The sequence below is a fragment of the Gavia stellata genome, chromosome 8 (assembly GCF_030936135.1).
Source record: "Gavia stellata isolate bGavSte3 chromosome 8, bGavSte3.hap2, whole genome shotgun sequence".
NCBI classification, from domain to species: domain Eukaryota; kingdom Metazoa; phylum Chordata; class Aves; order Gaviiformes; family Gaviidae; genus Gavia; species Gavia stellata.
The window spans coordinates 26694689-26712975 of NC_082601.1; the positions used below are offsets into that span (position 1 = coordinate 26694689).

Consider the following 18287-nt stretch of genomic DNA (forward strand, 5'->3'; position numbering starts at 1 on the left):
CATTTATCTTTTATGTTTCTTAATGTATTTCTTTGTGTTTCTTTATGTATTTCCCCTACCATTAACTTTAAATATTAAACTGACTGCATTCCAGGCTGCTCAGATCTCAGAGTTAAGAGCCAGCACTTGATGAAGGGTTAAAAATAGCTCGTGAGAAGTGCTTGACAAGCAAATCTGCCCAGAAAGTTATCTGGAGAGCCAGAGCAAATGCCTGAAATGGAATTTGAATCCTCTTAATCCCCTTATATGCAGGATTAGACTGCAATTCAGCATTCAGGAGAAAAAAAGCATTTCCTGATAGCACCTTTCAAAACCCTCTCACTGTAACTACAATTAACCAGAGAAAAGAATCATTCAGCACCCCTGTGGCTGAGTCTCCAACAGAATCAGGCACAAAATCAGTGTTGTAATGATTGATATTTCGGATCCTTAGTTTCCCTTTGTATGATAAACACTTGCAGTATTCCAGAATACTGGAATTTCTGTGGAAAAAAATGCTATCTCTGATTTAGTGAGGATTTACCATTCGGCACAGCAGCACTACTGTATTGCTGTGCCTTAGTACTTCTATTGGCAGAGAGTAAATGAGAAATAAAGAAGGGGAAGAGACTTGAAAGAGAGGAAAAAGGAGGAAACATGAGGAAAAAGAAAGTTTTGTTTCTTTACCTTATCACTGGGCTCCAGTTTCTTTCCTTGCAGGAACCACTCTACGGGGATTCCCTCATAAGAGAGTTCGCAGTCGAAGGTTGCTGATTCCCCAGCTGTCACTGTTACATCCTTGAGGGGTCTCAGCAAGCCAATTACTCGAGCTTGGTAAGGAGAAGACATCACTTTCAGATTAGTCACTTCTATCCAGGAGAGAGCTGCTGCCCTTATGTACTAATCTCCATGGTGGCTTCCCTCAAGAGAGACAGACATCGCAATGCTGCTCTTTAAATTCCCTAAATAGAAGAGGCCACCCTGGGTTTTTAGGGGGAGGGCTGGTCACCTAGAATTTCCTATTTGCAGACCGTGTTTCTTTAAATTGAACAAGGTCAGCGGGAAAGTTGCTGTGCATCTGTCTCCCTGCCAAGCCTTGCATGCCTCTTGCTAGATAAGGCATGTGTTTTCCAAAATAGCGAGGGCTAGGATTGGAGTGGGAAACAAGTGGTCTTCAACTGTGTGGTCTGTCTCTGTCCATCAAGCTCTTCACCCTATCCCCAGATATCACTGTCATCCCATCCTCTCAGGTTAACATGATACTCTAATGCAGTAAAGCCTTTGCTTGTAATACTTTGATTTCTTAACAACATATGATGCCAGGCCATGAAGCAACCTTCAAGGCCATCTCCTTATTTTTATTTCTCCTATATGAATATTTTTATTTCTCCTATATGAACAAACATAGACATTCCTTAACTAAAAGATTAAGATGGCCTGAGTAATTAATCCTTGAGTTGCTGTTCTAGAATGAATTGCTGTAGATTCAATACAGTATAGAGATTTGTCCACCCGTTCCAAAGAGGCAATGGATACCTTGCTTTCACTTAATTAATCAATTTCAGTTTAAAAGACACTTACGTTTCACTCGAAGGTGAGCACCAGATTTGGCATTTGCTGCTTGGAAATCTACTCCACCAGCTTGATCTAAGCGTACATTGTAGAGTGTAAGGAAGTGCTTTTTGCCTTCCTCCTTGATTTCACATTCCTGCAAAAAGAGAATTGAAACAATTTTTCAGTATCTTTTTTTGTGCCTCTCACCACATGAGCCCCTACTTCTCCTCATACCATGCATCTGTTATCTCCTCCTGCATTCACAACACTTAGGCCCACTGCCACCTACAATACACCTTACAAACTTTCATTCATAGGCCTTTCCTTTCAAAATCTCTTCCTAATATAGTCTGCTTCCTTTTAGAAAGAAAGGGCAAGAAGCAACACATTCGTGTTTTCTCTTATCCAGACACTGATTTTCATGGAACTTCTGATCTTTGTGTATTAATCACATTGGTACCGTTACAGCAAAGATTTGCCAAATTATTGCCAGTCATGATTGTATTGTTTCTTAATTTTCCAGAACCTTCCAGCAAAGAATTAAGAATATTTGATTAAGCCTTATACCATTTTAAACCAATTTTAGCTGTCATAGTAATGGAAAAGAGTTTGAAAATGTGATCTACATCTATTTAAACCAAACATAACTCAAAAAACAAAGGTAAATGCAGACATTCCAAAGTTTGTATTTTTAAATGCCATTATGCTTAAGTGAATTCCATGAGGTCTTTGCACTTTGGATACATGATTGTTAGGGACTAGCAATACAGAATGTACTTATTTATGTAAAATCATTTATTATTTAGCTATTTTATATAATATTTTGGGCTAAGTTTATACTACATTTTAAAAGTTATTTATGAAAAAACAGTATTTTTATTATAGTGACCTTTATTGAAAGCAGAAAGAGATTTGATTTAGTTTCTGCAGCCACCTTTTTCTGCCTCACACCCTACCTCCCCTCAGATTGTTGAGACACACATAAGAAACATCCAGAAATATTTGCTTACAGCTGATTCAGTCAGAGGTTCTCCTTTTAGCTTCCAATTGCCATGGACACCTTCCTCAGAGATTTCAATATCAAAACGGGCAGTCTCTGTCTCAATCACCTCCACACTGTATAGTGGACGTATAATCTCAATATCCCGGTCTGGGGAGAAAAAAAAAAGACGTAATTAATTCCCTCAATCTCTAACAGACCCCAAAAGACCTCTACTACAGAGCAGCCCAGTAAAATAACTATACCTTCAATATTGAGTTTAGCAGAGGTTTGATCAGTACCACAGTCACAAGTGTACTGTCCAATGTCTTTCTTCAAAGCTTTCTTGAGGATAAGGATTCTCTTTTTACCATCAGCCTTAATAACAACATTCTTTGATGGAGTAATTGGTTTGCCATCCTTCATCCATTTCACTGGGGCATCTGCTTTGCTGATTTCACATTGTAAGATTACTTCATCTTTTTCTACAGCAGTGTAATCCTGCAGCTTCCCAGTGAAGTAAGGGTCTCCCTCTGCAAGCAAAAGTTAAGATATGTTTCCGTCTGAAGTTTTAGTCTTTCAGAAAGAAAAATTAGTTCTTACCATAAAATACATTTGTTGTTTATGCCCTGCAAGAAGGGTTAAATACAGTCCTTATAAATATTACACAGTTCTGTTGCAAAAAGAGAAAACAACAAATATCTAAGAAATGATTCAGCATATTACTAATATTACTGACAACATTGTTTTGGTGCTCTAGGAGTTTCAGAGCACCATTTAAGTATCTAATAGCTAATTTTTCAACAGTTGCATGAAATTTTAAAGTTACTTTAATTATCCTTTGTGAATGGGGAGATGGAGACCCAAAGAAGACAAACAAATTGTAAAATTGTCAAAAATCACAATGTAGATTTAGGCCAAACCAAAAAAAACCACCAAAGCAAACCAAAACTAACCCCAAGACTTTCTGATCATCATTTTTCATTGATAAGACTCTTCTGATAATATACATCATGTAAATTCTTTTGGGTGTTCTTACCAAGAACGGTGAGTTTAGCTTCTGAGGATTTCCCCATAGCTTCCACTCTAATCTGAGAAGTATCATCAATATTAAGATCTTTGATTGTGAGTGTATGGAATTTGCCATCATCTGTCATTGAAACCACTTTGCTGGTATGTAATCGCTGGTCATTCTTGAACCAGACAACAGGGATATTTTCATGGGAGAGTTCCACAGTGAATACTGCAGTTTCTCGCTCCTTTTTTGTTACGTCCTTGAGAGGAGTAATGAATTTCAGGCGGATACCTATAACAACATAACATTTCATTAATAGTAATGTTATCAATAAAAACTATTCAAGAACTATGGTGCAAATCTTTCCTAGAAAGGCAAAGTCAGACAAACCTTCAATAATTAGCTTGGCACTTGTTCTCTTATCCTCAGCTTCAAACATGTATTTAGCTTCATCCTCAAACAAAACAGATTTAATAATCAAAGCATGCTTTGTTCCATCTGAAATAATTTCAAATCTTTCATCAGGAGTGATCTCTTGTGTTCCTTTCAACCAGCGGAAAGTCTTGGGTTCTCTGGACACCTCGCATTCAAACTTGGCTTCATCCTTCTCAAAGACCTTCACATCGCTTAGTGGAGTGATAAAGATGAGAGGCAATTCTGAAATCAGAAGAGCACTTTCAGTTCAGTGAATTTCTTCTAATGCCCTGAGATACACGTGGAAATGTTGGTAAAGTGCAGACTATACCTTTCACTTTCAGATTAGCAGCACTTTTAGCATTAGCAGCTTGGAAAGACACTTCTCCAGTCATATCAAGTTTGCAGTTATGAAGGACAAGAGTATGCTTCTTCCCGTCTTCAATGATTTCACAGTCCTGGTGATAAAGAAACAGCCCCCCACCCCAAATATGAATATTCTAAGAAACCACTCAGAAGACATTATTATTGAATATGTTTTTTTCTAGTTTAAATTAGGGTCTAAAAATAAAGAAGCAGCCTTACAGGTGAAGGTGTTAGGGTTTCCCCCTTTAGCTTCCATATAGGATGGACATCAGGCTCAGAAATTTCAATTTCAAAACGTGCTGTTTCACCAACAAATACTTCCACTCCATACAGTGGGCGCTCCACTTTAATTAAGCGAGCTAAAATAAAAAAACCCAAAAGTTCACATCTGTTTACTCACTCATTCTATACCACAGAAATGTAGTACTGGCAAGGTTCTCAACTCTCTCCCTATCCCTTCTTTAGGGCATTCAAATGTTATCACTGATAAATTTTTATCTAACCTCTTTTTAAAAAGCTGCAAGTTTGGGCAATCTACAGCCCCCTTCTATAACATGTCTGAAAGTTTAGTTATTTTTAGTAAGAATATTTTTCCTCACAATTAACCCAGATATTGGTTACAGTGAATTAAACTAACTGCTTTTTTTCCTGACTGTAAATAGACATAGAGAATAATCGAACACCACTGTCTTTACAACAGCCATTTATGTATCTTAAGATATGTTGTCTCTTGTAAATATTTTTAATAATTGTAAATCTAGATATTTTAGCTATTCCTCATAACAGCATGTTTTCTAAAGGTACAATTTTTGGTGTCTGTCTACACCATTTTACAAAGGTTTCAGTACTTTCCCTTAGCCAAAACATGATAACTTACGCTCAACGCTGACATTAGCGCTTGTCTTGTCGGTTCCACAGTCACACTCATAAACACCCTTATCACTCTCTGCAGCCTTCTTGATCTTCAGGATATGGCGCAAGCCATCTGTTTTTATGGAAATTCTGTTGGAAGCTACTAGTTCTTCACCATCTTTGTACCATTTTACTGGCACATCTTTGCTAAGTTCGCACTCCAGAATAATATCATCTTTCTCCACAGCACTGTAGTCTTGTAATTTCACAGTGAAATATGGATCAGCTTCTACAAAAGGCATAGTGGATATGAAATGGTAAATTAGTAATATAAATTTATCAAAACACCAATATTTTGTCACTTTCTACTTATAAATATATAGCATATTTTAAATTATTTATATAATTACCTAAGACTTTGAGGTTTGCTTGTGTGTTCAAGTCCTTGACTACGGCCTTTATTTCTGAGATATCATCAAGTGTTACTTCTCTCATTTCTAGTTTATGAACTTTGCCTTCTGAAGTAATAAAAACTGTTCTGCTTGTGTGGAGTCTCTTGTCATTTTTGTACCATTTCACTGGCATGTCTTCATGAGAAAGCTCAAACTGAAAGTGAGCTGTTTCCCCTTCTTTCACTGTTTGATCCTGTAGAGGTGAGATGAACTTCAGCCTTACACCTGTAATGTAGACACATAAGTACCATCAGAAAAAGGCTAATGTGCTTCTAAAAGATACATTCTTTATCCATTTTTTATTGTTTTCTTCATAAGAAGATACTTGCCTTCCACAAACAGTCTTGCTGTGCTTTTCTTGCCATCAACTTCAGCAGTGTATTCTCCCTCATCATCAAACTGAGAATCATTGATTACAAGAATATGCTTCTTTCCATCTGCAATGATGTCAAATTTTTCTCCAATCTTAAGTATATCAGTGCCCTTAGACCATATAACATTGGCTTCTCTGGTAAGGACACATTCAAACCTTGCTTGGCGCCTCTCGGGGACAGTAACATCTTTTAGGGGCACAGCAAAGTCCAGTTCAATTTCTGGAAGCAAAACAGAACACATCATTTGTAATGTGCTCCATGTGAACTCTGTTTAAATTGGTGTCATACTCCATGCTGTGTCGTACCTTTCACTGTCAGGATAGCTGTAGTAACTGCATTAAGTGCTTGGTAAAGGACTTCACCAGCTTGCTCTAACTTGACTTTGTGCAAGGTTAGGAAGCGTTTTCCTCCTTCAGCTTTGATTTCACATGTCTGGAGAGATGACAGACTTTGGTAAATACAATGCCAATGCCTTACTGCTACGTATTTTTAATAAAGGGATTCTATAAATATTTTATAGACGGTAAAGAGTCAGCTAGAAAGATTGGAATTGTTTTTCAAGGAAAGTTAACGCTTTTACTCAATAATAAAAATATGGAGTGCATTTCTCCAGCATTCCACACGTCTATTAAATGTCAGCATCATTCCTAGTAATGTATGTAGGATATTTTTATTATTGTCTGAATAATGTGCTGTATGAAATTAAGCCCTTCAAAACTTAGCTCTTATGGCATATAATTCTTACTTAGAGAACAAGTGCTTTTTGATCACCATAATGCTTAGCCTTTCTACATTCTGGACTGAGTAGCGATGACAGACCTGCAAAGATCTTACCATAATGATGCAAGGGAACCTATTCACAGTGTTTAAATTTAAATAAATTGTGTTGTAAAATTCAAGGATGCTTACAGGCGAGGGTCTCAGGATTTCTCCTTTCAGCTTCCATTCACCAGGAATATCATCCTCAGATATTTCTGTATCAAAGTTTGCTGTTTCTTTCTCATAAACCGTAACATCCTCTAATGGCTTCAATAGTTCAACTTCACGTTCTAGAACGCACAAATGAACACATATATAATTAGGTCAAGTTTTGACAGAGCTTTATAATAATTCAGGTTACCTTTTTTGTTTGTTTCTTTAGAGGTTTTTGAACATTGGCCTATGAGCTGATTAAACAATAGAAATAAAAGCTTCCTTACCACCAAGGGTCAGTTTAGCTGGGTATCTGCGACCTTCAACTTCCACTGAATATTCCCCAACATCAGCAGGGCCAGCATTCTTGATTTTCAGGAAAATTTTATTTCCTTCTTTCAAGATTTCTGTCTTGTCAGTTGGTTCAGCAGGGATTTCCTCATCTCCTTTAAACCATTTAAAGTTTGGTGTATCCTTGACAATGTCACAGGTGAAAGTAGCTGTTCCTTTTGGTTTCACATGTTGGTCTCTTATGGGTTTTACTAACCAGTCTCTTATCACTTCTGCATGACAAAAAGTTATATAAAAATATAGCTTAGCAGACTTTTACTACAAATGGATGGGTCATAACTAGAAGAAATAGAAATAACAGATTTTGTATTACAAGTTTTTAATAGCTGAAAAAATCTTATCTGTCCATTTATATTGTAATACTATAAGAAAAAGCTTTCCTAATTTTAAAACAGTCCAAATGTCCTACAGAGAAAGGAGAACACGATTTTGACTGCTTACCTACTACCTTAACACAAGATGAGCATGACAGCTCAGAGTCTTCCACGGTAACAGTGTAAGTGCCAGCATCAGCATCATCTGAACCAGTGATTGTGAGGGAATGTGACAAACCAATAATGCCCAGAGCAAATTTCCCAGGCTTGTCTTTGATGATCTTCCCATCCTTCTTCCACACCACACTTCTTTCTTTGTTAAGCTCACACGTCAAGTACAGTGGCTGGCCTTTAATCACAGTGACTTCTTCTTCAAGAGTTTTCACAAACCGCACTGGGAGTTCTGTGGGAAAAACAACATTTTGATTTGTCTCATTTATATACAGAAGGTGTGATGCAGAAATGTCTTACATATTAAATCAATATGTGTAGTGATTGATGGAAACAAAAGGATGCATCTACCAACCACTGTAAATTCACAAAGCGCCAGTGTTTCTGGCTTGAGGAGTAGCTAGCCTTTAAATTATTGATAAACTTGAAACAGGGAATACCTTCAACAATGAGTTTGGCTGTAGAGGTCTTCTCTTTGTTCCCCAGTTTTAATACACAAGTATATTCACCAGCATCTGATAGCTGGACATCAATAATATGCAGCTTCCTATCTTTGCCGTCAGCAATAAACTTGTGTTTTGGGCTCTCTCGGATGTTACTTCCGTCTTTCATCCAGCTGGTAATCGCAGTGGATGGTGAAATAAGGACTTCAAAGATTGCAGAAGACCCAACAGATTCAGCTTCTGTTAGCACTATATCTTTCATCTCCTTGACAAACTTCAGTGGTACAGCCTTGAGTTGGTAAGTGAATGGAGGTTCTTCAGGAGGTTTTTCACCACCACTGCCTGGCCTGAGTTTCCTTCTTTCTGCATCTGCTGGTGAAGGTGTCTTCTTGGCTGCATTTCAGATTCAGAAATTAATAAACTAATCCTGATTTATTGCTTTTGCTTGTACGTATTGACTTGTAGTATCCTACCTTTGACTGGACTGATACCCTTCGGAGTTTCTTCCTTTGGTGGCTTGGCCTCTGAAGCAGAACAGCAATGTTATTAGGAATGTAGTTAAATAAACTTACATACTAAAATTAAGACAAACATTTCTTTTACAAACCAGATTTTCTCTTCCTTTAGCTATATAGACATAGAAGGGGAGGAAGATATAAACATATGTATACATTTATACAACTTATATTATCTGTATCTCAATGGTATATTCAATATCTTGAAACATGGGAAAGACACGTATTTAGCAGTGGGGACTGAAAGGCAGCTTAGGAGCTCCTAGTTACTCAATTTACTATTTTGCCCATTATTCTGCCCATTATTTTGTAAAATTCTGCTATTCCCTAACACTTTACTCACAATTAGGCCCTTGATCAATACCTACCTGTCAACCAAAATAGCTTAAGTACCTATTACAAATTATATGGATTTTTTTAGAAAAAGCACACACTTTTACTAATGAAGACAACAAAAATATAAGTTGTATAAATTAAATACATGTTTCAGGACAATGTGATATTCTTCACAAGTGAGGAATGTTCTGTTAGTTGCCCAACTTGTGATGAATCATCTCAGACTTTTGAAAATATTTCCCATGTTATGCTGCTTCTCATCATAATTTTGTGAAAGGAAATATAAAAGATACTTTTAATGGAAGAATGATATGAATGAAATGCAGGACAGATTTTATTACAGTGGATGGAAAAATGAATACTAGAAAAAATGTGTGAGATTTTCTGAGAAGATAATGGCACACAACATGGTTTATGCAGTCTTATAAAAGTGTAAGACTAAGACAATGAACATTGATCACACAGATGTATGTACAAACAGGTAAGACAAACATGTCAAGAGTGGCTGAATGCCAATACAGCCAGCTAACAGGCTAGGTGGGAATGTGAACAGTGTTAAAGAATGAAAACATACATCGCAATGGCAAATGGTATTCTTCTGAAGCAAATAGGACAAGCACTTTGTGGAAGAATTTGGCAGTGGTCTTCCTCACCTCGCTTTGCATGAGACTTTGCAGGAACATCCAGAACTTCACATGATTCTCCAGGTGCATCCAAATTCCTGTTCTCACTCGAAAGTCTACTGGCCTGCTCAATCATGCGAGTAGGTTCTGATTTCTGGTATTCTTTCTCTCCTGCTTTCTTGGGAGTTATTATCTTACCTATGCTTGAGGAGTCAGTAACTTCTCCATTTGCAGGGATTCCTTTGCTTGATGGTATTTTGTCTGAAAGCTTTCCCTTCTCTTTTCGCATGGAAACAGATGCGCTTTTTGCAATGCCCTGTTTAGCTGATGTTTTTTCATCTGATGTACCTTCTGTCACTGGAAGTTCATTTCCCGAAAGCTTCATTTCTTCCATAGTCAAAGAAGATTTCTTTTCTTCAGTTTTATCTTTGCTGCTTTTGTGAGCTGGAGTTTCTTTACGTTCATCCTGAATGGTATGAACTTCTTGAAATTGTTTTTTATCTTGACTCCCTGGTGGCTGAATGGGAACTTTCTTTACTGACTCAGATCTATCATCTATTTCATCTTTGACTCCCTTTTCATGTTCTTCTATGGCAACTTCACCTTCCATTCCTTCTCCTGTAATCACTGTGTCAAAGTCATCTTTTTCCATAGCCAGCTTTTCAGGGGCATGTGACTGTCTAATTTTGTCTTTTTTTAAGTGGGTGCTGAAGGTAGTTTCCTCTTCCTTCTCTGGTATAACCTTTTTGCCTGGTTTTTTATCACTTGGGAGTGCTTTCTCAGTCAACAATTGTCCTGAACCCTCCTCATAATGAACTTCTTCCTCTGCAGAATATTTTCCTCTTGCTTTCCTTTCCACTACTTCTGTCTTAAGAACGGACGGTTTAAAGATTATGTAAGCTTTTTCTCTGGGAACCTTCTCATCCTCAGTGCGGTGTTCTAGGTCAAAATCTTTTCTCAATGCTGGTTCAGTCTCCTCAAACAGGTCTAAGGAATGTAGTTCTGCTGATGTAAAGTCCAGATTCTCATCTTTCTCATCATCTTGAATAACTTCCATTTTCTTTGCTTCTTTATTAAGAATCTTATCTATAGGAATTTCAGCTACTGTGGTACCAGATTTCTTCATCCACTGAGTTTTATTTTGTATGTCATGCTCCTTCATGGATTCTCCAAGAGGAACTTCAGATTTCTCTAGAGTAAAACCTCCTCTTTCTTCTTCACTTCTAAGCAGAGGAGTTTCAGCTATTCCTGACTCTGTGATATCCTTTACAAATGAAATTTTACCCTTAATGGGAAATTCTTCAGGTTGCAAACTGATTTTTGATTTTCTCTCTTTTCCTAGAAGTCTTTTCTGGTCCCTGGGTTCATATGGCTCTCTGGGTATATGCTTAGGCACATAAGTTGACTCAATTTCCTCTTCTTTTTCATGCACAGGAATCTTTTCTTCATGAAGAACACTAAACTTGTCAAAGACTTTCTCAGCACCTTCCCTATGAACAACCAATTTAATTTCACCCCCCTTTTCTTCTCCAGAATCTCTTTCCTCATGTTCAGATGCTATAGAAATCAATTTCAATTCCTCATCAGGTAGTGGTGGTTGATCCTTTGCAGAAGTAATGTGATCTATTGCAACTTCTACTTTCTCACCTGTAAGGGTAATCTTTCTTGAAACTGTAGGTGTAATTTCTGGCTCCTCTTCTTCAGGAGCCAAGGTAAAATATTTAAGATCCACTTTCTCTGGCTCATCTCTCTCTGGCTTCAGTATTCCATCAGCTGTTTCCAGTGCAATTTTAAACTCAAGTGGCTCTACTCTCTGTATGTCCAGAACTGTCTCCTTAGGACTTACTCTCTCTTTTTCATGCAAGTGCTTCTCAACCAAAATCTTCTTTAACACAATTGACTTGGGCTTTTCTTCTTCCACTGAGAGCATTTTATCTCTGTGCTTTAATACAGATGGTGCATCAGGCTTTTCTGCAGCTACAAAGGTTTCACAGGTAATTTAGAGAGTTAAAATCCATCAGAATAAGCATCAGAAAAAAAAGTATTTTAAGACAAAATTTCCAGCTATACCTGAAATAAAATGAACATAGAGCACTTTTTCTCCACAGAGCAGAAAACTTACAACACAATCACAAAACAAAAGAAAGATAAGAATGGCACACACAAACAGTACAGAAGACCTAAGTAAACCACTGTTATGGTACAGAGCGTTGTCCCACTAGTTTGCCAATTTAAATCCAGTCTATGTTAAAAGTAGCAGAAAATGACAGCTTTCTAAGGTCTGTCTGGCCACCTATATAAAATGGGTTAGTTATGCAACTGCAGGCTTGGCTACATCACCAAATCAATGGCCAAGAGACGTTCATGATTAGGCATCTCAGGTGCCCAAGATCTGAGCTCTACTGTGACATGAGGCCCTTTGAACTATGGGTGAGCAGCATGTACATCAGCTCTACTGATGGACCTCAGGCTCAGAGTGCTTCAGAGGAACTGGAATCTTCACAGTTTTTTTTTCACAGAGGGTATGATTCAGGGTCCTAAGTGTATCAAATGTAAGTAGCAATACTATAGTTCTTCAACTCCACCGCCACTTTTCCTCAGGACTTCAATAACAAATTAAAAGCAGAAAACCAAACAACACAAGAATTGTTTAGAAACATATGTAACCTTTCTTTTGCTATACAGAAAATACAAGATGCAGTTCACAAGACATACATCAGGACATAAACAACATCAAGGAATCAACAGAATACACAAATTTCATAGTAGGACAATAAATAAAGGCACACATATCACCATCCAGACACAAGAGCACAGATCCATCTCTATGGTATATCAGAGACACTTGCCTTTTAGATTAGGTGACAGTACCTAGAATAACAAGATCCTTGAATAGGACCTTCCTGTAATGAATGAGTTATATGATTGTACAGCTCTTCATTCTCTTTATCTTGAAAGTATTTAGGTATCTCAGAGAGAAAACCCTATACATAACATAGAATAAACATAAATACCTGCTTTCTTTCCAACCACTGGGACTGTCACTGGAGTAGTAACAGCTGGTGCTGGTTCTGCTGCTGGTTTTGGAGATTTTAGAGCTGTAGGAAAAAAAAAAAAAGACTTCTCATATATTTGTTTTAATAAATAATTTTGTTTTAAGTACGACTTTCTTTAAAATGTTCTGTTGATTGTATGAAAGTTCCAGTCTTAGTAATACTAAAGACATTTGTTTAATATCCTTTTAGCCAGAAATCTCTGAATGGAAAATACTAGATGCACAAGAAAGGCTGAACTGGTATTCATGACTAAAGAATTCTTACCTACTGCAGGTTTAGGTTCAGGCCCAGGAAGTGGGATAGCTGCTTGCTTAGGTTCTGGCATTTCAAACACAACAATTACAGATAGATTAATTTACACGTTTTGTAATCCCGTTGTACATTAAAGTTAGAAGCAACAATACAGAGAGAGTTAATCGAAGACAGATTTTATTGTTTTATGTTTTATTTAGCCAGAAAGCAAGAAATTAAGTTTAGATGAACACTTGTAAAGCAAGATACAATGGAAAAAAGATGAATTTTTCAAGCTCTGGAGAATTAAAGACAACAAGAAATCCAGAAGAATGCAAAGTGGTTAATCATGATACAAGTCATGGAGAGACTGGATGATAGTAATGCATTAGGTTAATATAGCATGATATTCAGCAATGAATACCATTTAGTTGCTGCAATAAGGAAAAAGACCACCACATGTCTGTACCTTTTGGTGGCTCAGGCACATGTTTCTCCTCTTTTTTTATGACAGGTATCTCAGTTTTCTTCTTAGGAACTTCTGGGACTTTAAAATATTATTTTTATTTTGTAAGATATATTGTGAAACACCTTGAATCCCCAAATACAATTATCTCCAATGTATTTAAAAGTTTTCATTCTTTTTAGACATAAACAGTTTCAGATGTTCATAAGGTTTAGGCACACATATTTATGAGTGAGATTTGAATAAATTAGAAACACTAAATGGACAAAAGGATAAATGTTTGCAAAATGTTAACTAAAATAATGCTTGAATTAACTGTTTCCCTGTATTTATGTTTTTATCAGTATTATAAAATATTTGTAAAGTTCTCTTCTATACACAGTGAAGACTGAGAAAAAATCCCAAAATGCAGATTTCAGACCCAAATGTGGATGTCAAATTTGGCTATGCTTTCAGCAAAGCTTTAATTTACACAATTAGGTTAATGCAAACCATCTTTTAAAATCTCACTTTCATTCCTGAATTTCAGAGAATACTAGTTAAAAGTGGGATTTTTTTCTTTTTTAAATTTTACTTTACCAGATAGATTTGAATGTAATCTAGTACCTTCAGGTTTCTTAATTTTTTCTACTGGTGTAGGTACCGGTTTAACTTCTGGTTTAGGTTCTTTTTCTGGTTTAGGTTCTTCCTCTTCTGATTTCTTTTTAAGAACTTTAAAAGAAAAGGAATTTCAGTTTTTAAAGCACAGGTAAACAAAGGAATAAGACGGTGAACAACTCAAAAGATTAAAAATATATCAACAACCATAAAGACACAGGAATGTAAAATATATAGTTCAATATAAATGGAAGATTTTGTGTAACTAGTCAAGATGCTAATCTGAAAGCCTTTTAAAAATCAAAGTCACCTAGAGCAAAAAGGTGCTTTTATTAAGAGCAGTTCATCTGAGAGGAAAGACGTGAATGTTAACTGTCTATGATAGAATAACATTTCTTATAATGTATTTTTGATCACATTTAAATGATGACTTACTCTACATAATTATGCATTAATAACTGCAGTTACAGATGATTTTCAGGGACAAAATGTAGGATTATGGATTAAACTTCTATTGACTTTAGTGAGAGAACAAGACTGAATCTTCAAGAGTTATATTTGGAGAGCTCAAATTTATATAATATTTGGCTTTCATTTTACTTATTTAACTTATTTTTGTGCTGTCAGATATCGGTCTTGACTATCTAATGAAACTGTCATCTGAAAAACTGAATATCTGTATTTTATTATGTTGTCTGAAATTTTAAGGTCAGCTGCAAGGTACATGGGCATGAGTCATCCCACTGTGGTATGTCAAAGAGAATTGGAATTAGTGCTCCAGACTTTGCAGAAAAGGGGACTGATGTCCAATAGTACCACGGGGTTCTGCGATCTGTGCAGTACTTCTAAGAAAACCATAAAAGAGAATACAGATGCTACACATGTGACTTTAATAACATTTACACTGTCACTGGAAAATATTTAGGTGTCCAGAAGCTGAAGATGGTGGAAATATGTCAACTCTAGTTTAGGCTTTACAGAGATTAAGAAAACAGAAGAGAGGTACAGGGAACCAGATTTTCAGTGTTCTGCTCTGTTTTCATCACAGATCCTTTTGATCTGACAGATTTTCAGGATATCCCCACTTCATCCCTGCAACTATAAAAGCTTTCCCCAAGAAACGGACATCAAATAGTACTTTGTGTAATTTTCCATACCACACACATAAAACAATGCTACTTAGGGCAATACAGCAAATAATGTTAATATGCTGTTTTTTTTAAAACAGAGCCAAGTTACTATACCTCTTTTCAAAACAACTTCTTCTTTTGGTGGAGGAGTAACTTCAGGAATTACTCTGCGAGGTTTCTTTACAAGTCCAGGCACTTAAAAGAATATTATTCCAGATTTTATCATGGGTTCATAACAGTAGTAAGAGCTAACCAACCACTAACCATTCCAAATACACAAATCAAATGCTGGTCCACTACTGAATATTAAAAGCAAAGGTAAAACTGCTGAGATTGAAGTTGATAGTTTTAATACTTTTTTAATATTATTTGCATACAGTCATCTTCTAGGCTTATGCATAAGAGGAAATTTTCATACAAATCAACAAAAGAGAAGTATGGTTTGACAAAACTATAAAGGTTATGTATTCAAAGAGACTTATCACAGTAACATTTTTATCTCCTTTTCCTCTCACATTACAGGCTTATGTTACATATCTATTCATCTGAACTGTCTATCTATGATGCTCATAAGGATCCAGTTAGTTTAATTTCTAAGCTTGGAACAGCATTAAGAGGAGATGTTGACTGCTTAGCTGCTTAGCTTGTCTTAAGCTCCAGTACATATGAAAAATATAAGGGACTACTTGTAAAGTGGCTTGCTCATTTGTTATTCATCTCCATCTCTGGAAAGTGTCCTCTCACAAAAATAAGTTACATTTCAGACTAAGAAACTGAGTATGTTTGAACAGTGCTATATATATTTAAACAGTATATTATTTTTTATTTCTCCCTAAGCAGAGAATTAAAGTGAGCATCTACACAAGTGACAAAACTCATAAAAACTGTCTCCCTCTTCTGTGATTCTGTCTCTTGCATCTCATGAATTGCATGATGGGAGATTAAAGTGGACATAAATATAACATGAACATATACATCCAAGACTGGAGACCACTGTTGAGCATAAGATAACACAGACAGCTTTAATATTTCTGAGCAAATTAAAGAAGATTCTGAGAACTAGAATTCTGGGCTCTTGAGAGGCTTAATTTAAGTAAGATTCTTATATGAGCTAGATACCTTTAGCAGGTGGGGGTTCCAGTTTTGGAGGCTCACCAGGTTTTGCAGTCACAACTTTCTTCCTTGATTCAGGAGCTTTAAAGAAAATTATTCGAATTTTACCACACACATCATTAGATTCAAAAAAGAAAAGAACTTCCAAAAAAATCCAAACAACTGATTAATGCTATTGACATAACAGAAAGACAAGAGCTACAAAGCTAAGATTCTGGCTGATTAACTGTTTAGAAGAAGTCAGATGATCTGTGGGATGCACAGTTGATCTGAAACCCATGTTCATATAGTAACACCAGCAAGTTATTGCTGGGGATTCTTTTCATTTGTAAGAACATGTTAAAGATAGAAGGATTATGTTAAGGATAGAAGAATGTGTTAACTTGGTTAAGATTATTTTTTAATAAATTGATTTTTTCCATAACTATTGAAAAGAATCCATGTAAACTGACTTGGCGTAGCACTGGTAAAAAAATCATAAGGAATTGAGCATTAGTAAGGTGCATCATTAGAGAGATAGTAAATTAGAGAAGAAAAAAAAAAAAGATCCAAAGTGATAGGTTTAAAAGCATGCTTTTCAAGATTCATCAGTATAATTTAAAAGGATTATATGTTTGAGTTCCCACTGTTAATTGTGGCTTCAGATGATTATACCTTTAAGTAGTTCTTTTGCCAATTTAATATCTTCTGTTGGTGGAGTAGGTGGTGGTGGTTTTCGCTTTTCAGGGATCTTCTTTTCAGGTTCCAGTGCTTTAAATAACATTAGGTAGATTTAGTATAAACTTACTACCACAGTAGTTATGTGAAGAGTAATATACAAATGTAAAGATGGTAATTTTCCATTTCCAATGAAGCCAGTGAAAAAATCTCGTTGAATTAAATGGGAGTATGAAAGAGCCTTAGGCTATTGCTTTGTAGCATGCACACAATACAAATATCCAAGCATGTTAATAACATGAGAACAAAGGTGGGAAACCAAATGACGGGAAGACTTTTGTTGACAAGAAACAAAGTGAAAGCATTTAAAATAATTTTTATGTTGTACTTAGAATTAAGAGATCAGAACTCATTTCCAAAGCATAACAACAGAGGAAGAATTACTCAGAGACCTACGACATAAAGGTACATGTGGGAAGAATGATAGAGCAAGAAAAAAACTGCACAGTAATGAAAGAAAGGTGTCCAGCAGCCTCTAGGTAGGTACTTTGTATACCTGCAACTGGTAAAGCTTCTTCTACTTCTGCAACTTGAATTTCTTCTGCTTCTTCAGGCTCTGTCTCCTTTATGATTCCATGTTCTTTAAAGAATATTGACAACTGGTATAAGTTTCCAGTGATAAGATTGTTTCACATGAACAATTATGTAGCTATCACTAAAAAGAAAGCTACTCCAATAGACACAGACAAATACATGTTAGGATAAGTAATGACTCAGTATCTGTTACCTTTGCAGTTAATGCATGCTTTTGAAAAACTACTCTCTTTCTATGTGAGAATGAATCAGGGCTGTGTGAAGAATAGTATTTTTTATGTGTACCATATAAAGTAAACATTAAATTTGTGGACGAGTTATTGTAACTGGAAAGAATAAAATCTTCAAAGCTCTCAATCAATTTAAGATTATAACAGCAATATAAATACTAGGTTTTAAGAGACTCAAATTTAGTGGGAATTGATTATTATTTTAAAAAGAGACACACTTTGTTAGGAATATCCTGTGTTGGAGCATATGTCACTTGAGAATATTTAACTTTGAAAGTGATATTTTACTTCCAAATATGAAAATACAATATTAGACACACAAAACAGACTGGTATCATCTAAAATATGAAGTGAACAATTTACAAACATTACAATGGGAAAAAAAGGATAACATCTATTTTAAAGCTTATGTTTGGAAGAACAGGACAAAGAACTGTCCTTACAGTAATAGGATTGATGGCATATACCTTCACTTGGTAGTGGTTCAGGTATTTTAGGAACAGCAACAGGTACTTTCTCCTCTGGGACAGGTTTCTTAGGCACCTCAGGCACTTTAAAAAATA

At 36.0% G+C, this 18287-nt stretch overlaps 1 protein-coding gene across 1 annotated transcript in view; it reads right to left on the reverse strand.

Moving 5' to 3' along the window:
• Positions 1-18287, reverse strand: part of TTN (titin) — a 243708-nt gene that overhangs the window by 92660 nt on the left and 132761 nt on the right. Inside the window, exons 119-136 of the mRNA XM_059820083.1 lie at positions 12665-12748; positions 8636-8700; positions 8174-8564; positions 7690-7965; positions 7185-7460; positions 6895-7034; positions 6291-6417; positions 5941-6204; positions 5570-5836; positions 5185-5448; positions 4527-4666; positions 4273-4399; positions 3918-4184; positions 3552-3818; positions 2779-3045; positions 2544-2683; positions 1561-1687; positions 667-809 (exon numbers count right to left, since the gene is read on the reverse strand). Of these exons, the coding sequence (XP_059676066.1) occupies positions 667-809; positions 1561-1687; positions 2544-2683; positions 2779-3045; positions 3552-3818; positions 3918-4184; positions 4273-4399; positions 4527-4666; positions 5185-5448; positions 5570-5836; positions 5941-6204; positions 6291-6417; positions 6895-7034; positions 7185-7460; positions 7690-7965; positions 8174-8564; positions 8636-8700; positions 12665-12748 (3632 nt within the window). The remainder of the gene's footprint in view (positions 1-666; positions 810-1560; positions 1688-2543; positions 2684-2778; positions 3046-3551; positions 3819-3917; positions 4185-4272; positions 4400-4526; positions 4667-5184; positions 5449-5569; positions 5837-5940; positions 6205-6290; positions 6418-6894; positions 7035-7184; positions 7461-7689; positions 7966-8173; positions 8565-8635; positions 8701-12664; positions 12749-18287) is intronic.